This window comes from Mastigoproctus giganteus, chromosome 2 (assembly GCF_048544385.1).
Source record: "Mastigoproctus giganteus isolate SK-2022 chromosome 2, ASM4854438v1, whole genome shotgun sequence".
Lineage (NCBI taxonomy): Eukaryota > Metazoa > Arthropoda > Arachnida > Uropygi > Thelyphonidae > Mastigoproctus > Mastigoproctus giganteus.
This window is the reverse complement of record NC_143576.1, coordinates 214,857,411-214,863,410: the sequence shown is the minus strand read 5'-3', so window position 1 is coordinate 214,863,410 and position 6,000 is coordinate 214,857,411. Positions and strand designations below refer to the sequence as shown.

The 6,000-nt window shown below is 40.6% G+C and overlaps 1 protein-coding gene across 1 annotated transcript in view; it reads left to right on the top strand.

Annotated features, from left to right (window-relative positions):
• Positions 1-755: 755 nt before the first annotated feature.
• LOC150090077 (protein kinase C delta type-like) overlaps positions 756-6,000 on the top strand; it is a 38,208-nt gene continuing 32,963 nt past the window's right edge. Inside the window, exon 1 of the mRNA XM_090390166.1 lies at positions 756-888. Within this exon, the coding sequence (XP_090246292.1) occupies positions 756-888 (133 nt within the window). The remainder of the gene's footprint in view (positions 889-6,000) is intronic.

The window sequence follows — 6,000 nt, the reverse complement described above, 5'->3', positions numbered from 1 at the left end:
TTCTTTGGCTATCAGGAAATGAAATAATGGCGTCGCTCCTGATTTTGATTAACTCCAACGGTGTCCAATTAAAAGTAGTATAAAGGATGCTTTACTTATTGTTGAAAGTTTTCCCGAGTGTCTGTCTTTATTTAACCATCGGAATATCCAGTATTCAATGTTAAGGATTAAGCTAAGTGTGCCAATTAAAGCTTATTTAAAAACCAAATAAAGAGAGGTAATCATATAGGTTCCTTACTTGATCGAGCTATTAAAGTCATGGAAAGCCCAGCAGAAGTAGCTGAAGAATTGAATAGATACTTTGCAACCATCTTTACAGGTGAAAAAACATTCGAACCACGAGGGAACAGCGAAAAGGAGCCAGACTGTTGTAAATATACCAATCTGGGAGAATAGTCTATGGAAAAAACTACTGAAGCTGAGCGAAAGCAGGGCTCCAGGAGTGGACAATATACATATTGTTATACTAAAAATGGCTGCATGTGAGTGCGTCATTCCTTTCGGGATGATTTCAGTGGTGGGTCATAGCGTCCTGATAAGGATGCAATACACCACCTTGATGGATCACAGCATGGGTTCTTGAGTCCTGTCTGACCAATTCCGTTAATTATTATGACGAAGTCAAATATTATTATTAATATTAATATGAGTTAATTTTTTAAATCCTGGTGTAATACTTCCATTGCTTACAGACTTTTGTTGCTCTTTGTCGCAGGTACAAGTTGGGAAAACCTATCGCTGCCTTCATGTAGATAATGTCTTCCAGAGGATTTGTCCGAGTTAAGCTACTTCAAGTAGAACTTGGACATGAGGTGGCTACTGGTAACACTTGCGATGTTGTAGATCCGTTCTGTGCCGTCAATCTCAAGGAGGCAGTGGACAGTCCAGGTATTTAAAACTGTTTTAATTAGGCCTGTACGAATTAAAATTTCAAACTTTGTACGCAGCTATTATTAAACAGTCAAACGACTTTCATTTGACTGTTTGATAATAGTTGTTTCTTTGTTTAATTAGTTTTTTAACTGGTAGACCGTTAGTTTTAACAGAGGACAAAGTTCTGGACATGCCTGATTGCGTCATGAGAAGTCCTAAAAGGTCAGCTCTCAATTGTCACAGCAAGCAGGCGTCCCATATAGTGTAAAGTGTGTTTGGGGTCAAACGGCACCAGGGGTTTCCCCCATCTCCGAGTAGTTTACATTGTCGTGTGATACAGTACTTTGTAAAGGCCAGAGATTTAAAAGTTATGCATATTGTACATGAGTAGTGTCGTGTATCGTTCTTCTTCTGGCCATTTATTTATTTATTAAATCTGTTTATTGCTCTGCAGAAGAGCCACCCCCTGGACAGCAGAAAGCTAGGGGGGTAATATTCACATACAGAGGTTAAGACAGGGACATGTGTCCGGCGGTTACAGGGAGCACATGTATGCTTAACCCGAAAGGTACAGAACTTACAGTGTTTATTATTTTACATAATTGAAAGAATTATAGGAGATTATTTTCTCAAAAGTGCTATAAATTACAAACCATGGGAGAAATGAGGCAATCCTTCACCGGTTGTTGCACGTGGTATCTCTTCAATCTTGACTGGCCTAGTGCTCACAGCCAGGCGTCTTTGGAGTAGTAGATTCTAAGAGAGAGAGAGGACCAGTGATGGCTTCACTTTATTTTCCTTTTCACCTGTCTTTAACGGGATGCATTGTGGTGGCATTTTCCTTCGTGGTGTCTCATAAGTGTACGTTTGCATACGTATCCTTTAGCTTCTGACACTGCTCGCAGAATCTATCCAGGTCGATGGCTAGATTGTTCATCAAATCTACCGTGTTTCCTGGGAATATGCGTCTCAATCCTTTCAGGTTGTTCAAACTGATTGTGAGTGGGAGCCTGGGGTCCATTTGATTCCTTCCGGCAATGCGGGGAGTTTTTATTAGATCAGTAATCAGTAATGTCAGGGGCGTTGAGTCGTCTTGTGATTAGTCTGGCAAGTGTAAGAAGGTTTACTGCCACAATTTGTTGTTTCCATGGGGTGACTTCCAGATTTATGTAGAACTGAGCCCTAAAAATGGTGTATTGGTTGCCAGTCCGCCAGTTGAGCCATTTCAGGAGCCAGTATTCCAGGCTGAGGAACTTGTTGAAGTGTGTTGTGGGAGCAGAGGACCAAATGGTTGCGGCATAGAGAGGTATGGGATAGACATATCGGACAACATATTTCTTTACCAGGTCGGCGTCATGAATTCCCGTTAGTTCCTGGCGGATCGCCCACATAGCGGAGTACATTTTAGTTTTTGTGTTCAGGAGGTGAGCCTGGAATGTCAGCCCCTCATCCCATACTAATCCGAGATCCTTGTGTGTTTTAACTTTCTGAATGGGTGATCCATTGATGGTAAGATTAATGTCATTGCGTAACTTCTTCCGGGTGAAGGACATTTGAGCTGTGTTTGCTTGATTAATCTGTAGTCGGATGGAAGCCAGATATTGTTGGAGGTTATGTATGGTTTTACTTGCCTGCAAGTAGTGCTAAGAACCTGAGTTTGGTCAGAAGATGAGATATAAAGTTTCAGGTCATCAGCGTATGATTGGAAGTCAGTTTGGGATGCCAGGAAGAGTTCCAGCGCTGCGGAAAATAGGGTTGATGAGAGGACTCCCCCTTGTGGGACACCTCTATTAGTAATGCAAGTTGTCCGAAATCTGCGATGTGAGATGATGAGATGTCTATGCTCCAGGATTGATTTAATGATACTGAGAGTCCTTCCAGTGATGTTAAAGTACTGCTGGAGAATGGTGATTAGAGTTGTTATGTCTATTTTGTCATTTTTGCCGCTTTTATGTCAAAGAAAATAACATCAAGATGTGTCCTATTGTTGAGGGCTTTTTGGATTCTGGTAAGGGAGGAACAAAATTTTTAATTCAACTAAATGACTGTTATTTGTATCAACATGTCAGGGAAAGTACTAGAGAAAAGAATATTCTAGACCTCATCATCACCCATGAATCAGATGACATAACAAGGCTAACAATAGAGGAACCAGTAGCAGGAAGTGATCACGGAGTTGTACGGTGGATGATGAAGAGAGGTAGCAGTAGTAAAAGGCAAAGGAATGGGGTATAATTTCAGAAAAGGAAATTACGATGCCCTAAGGTATCCCCACGATGCCCCATGGCCTCTATTAACTGGGTAGATATCGCACAGAGAATGAATACAATTCACCCCAGGGGCTCATATCTGGTGAGTATGGGCTTGGCACACCCAGGGTCCTGAGCTGGATATCATCATTCTTCTCTTCCTTGGTGATTTCCCTTCTACTTCTGACTCTCTCTCTCTCTCTCAGGGTAATTCAGAAATTTTTATTTTTTTTTGGCTGGTGCAGCATAAGCCTCAGGCTTCCTTGCACCATATAGCTATTAATAATAATAATAATAATAATAATAATAATAATAATAATAATAATAATAATAACTGTGGTATGCTTTTAAAACATTAATCACAGATGCCTTGAATGCGTATTTACCATTAAAAAATACTCCACGAGAAGGGTTCCAAGTTGGATGAATAGTGAAGTTGCCACATTACTTGAGCAGAAAAAGGTGGCATGGAAAGGTTACAGAGCAATAAAAAGTACTGAAGCCTATAACAGCTACAAGGTGGTGTGTAATAGAGCCACAGAAAAGGTTCGACAGGCAAAGGCAGTTTATGAGAAATCACTAGCAAACAGAGCAAAGAGGGGGGATAAAGAATTCTTCACATACATAAATGCCAAGAAGAGCAGGACAAACCAGATCGGACCTTTAAGTAAGGGAAAGGGGATAGTATTAATACACCAGCTACCGTTGCAGACGAACTTAACAGTTATTTTGCATCGATATTTACAAATGAAAAGCCTTTTGTGGCAATGGGAAATTGTGGGAGCGAAGTTGAAAAATATGAAATTAATGATATTGAAATTTCGCAAGATTATTTAATGAAAAAACTTTCGAGCCTACAGACCAGTAAGGCTCCTGGAGTTGATGGAATATACCCTATAATCTTAAGAGAGGCGGCAAGCGAGTGCATTGAACCATTGAGGCTAATTATGCGAGCATCACTAGACTCTGGGGAGATTCCCTTGGATTGGAAAAGTGCAAATGTATCTCCCATACATAAGGGTGGCTGTAAACGCGAAGTGGGAAATTATCGACCTATCAGTCTGACTTCAGTGAAAGGGAAAATCATGGAGGCAATGATCAAGGGTGGAATTCAGGATCATTTGGATCGAATTGAAATTCTCAAGGATACTCAGCATGGTTTTGTAAAGGGAAAATCATGTTTAACAAATCTGGTTCGCTATTTTGAAAGGGTTACTCATGAGCTGGATTTAAGGAATAATTTCGACATTGTTTATTTAGATTTCAGCAAAGCTTTTGACTCAGTCCCACATGAGCGGTTGCTTTATAAGCTGGAACAGGTTGGAATCACTTGGAAAATCCTTAGATGGATAGCAGGATGGCTTCAGGGCAGGAGGCAGAGGGTTGTGATAAATGGCTATTTCTCAGATTGGGTTGATGTAAGAAGTGGGGTTCCCCAAGGATCAGTATTAGGACCACTGTTGTTTTTAATTTTCATAAACGACATTGATGAAGGGATAGAGGGCATGATGTCTAAATTTGCAGATGATGTTAAAATCGGTAGAGTAGTTAACGATCACTGTCAAGCTGAGCCTCTTCAGAGAGACCTAGATAGACTTCAGGAATGGTCAGAAAAATGGCAGCTATGCTTTAATCCAACAAAGTGTAAGGTATTACACCTGGGAAACTAATCCCAAAATAACTTATTCACTTGGTGGAGTTCAACTAAACCCAGTACTGGAGGAAACGGACTTCGGTGTTACGATACGGTCAGACATGAAATTCTCTGAGCATTGTAAACAGGTTGCAAGGAAGGCCCATGGTGTCCTATCGATGATCTATCGAACTTTTGCAAGTAGAGATAGGGACGTGATAATCCCATTATATAAGGCTTATGTTACACCACACTTGGAATACTGTGTTCAAGTATGGAGACCGCACCTAAAGAAAGACATCGAGCTTCTTGAAAGGGTGCAAAGAAGGGTAACTCGCCTGGTGAGATCGGCAAAAGGGCGTCCTTATGAAGAAAGACTTCGAATATGTGGGTTGCAGAGTTTGGAAACTAGACACCTTAGAGGAGATTTGATTGAGGTGTTTAAGGCTCTGAGAGGCATCAGTAAAATGAATGAGGACAAAATTTTCAAGATTATAAATGATGCTAGAACTAGGGGACATCAATTCAAGTTACAGGGGGAAATGTTTAGATTGGACTGCAGGAAGTTTTATTTTAGCCAGCGAGTTATAAATTATTGGAATAAGTTGCCTACATGGGTGGTAGAGGCTGACAGTTTGGGGAAATTCAAAGGTCATCTGGATAGTACCTTCGGGTGAGGGAAGCACATAGGATAATAGGTGCAATTTCCTTTTCTTTTATTAATTATTATTATTTAAAATCCATTTTTCTTTTTTTATCATTGTTTTATTCGGGTTTTTTTTTTTTTTGGCTGGTGCAACATAAGCCATAGGCTTTCTTGCACCATGCGGCCATTACTAATACTAATACTAAGGGTGCCTAGGAGGTTGCTTTCAGTAGATCTCCCCTTAATCACGGTGTGGAAGTACGGAGGCCTGTGATTGAAACAGTGGTCTGCATTTGTGGGCTGGATTGCTTTTTCAAATATCTTGAGGAACCCACAGCCGATGGCAATAGGCCTGAAATCTTGAGGCCGCTTGGGGTACCTGCATTTAGGGACTGGCCAAACAAAGTATGTGTTCCAGATATTTGGAATCTCTCCACTTTCTAAGATTTTATTGAAAATATGGACTAGTTACGAGGGGAAATATGGACTAGTTATGGGGGAAACTAGGGGGGGTTTATAATATATGAACTGCAGATTTTGATTTGAAACAGAGGAAACCGGTCGGGACCCACAACAGCTTTCAATGGAAGTTTTTTGAC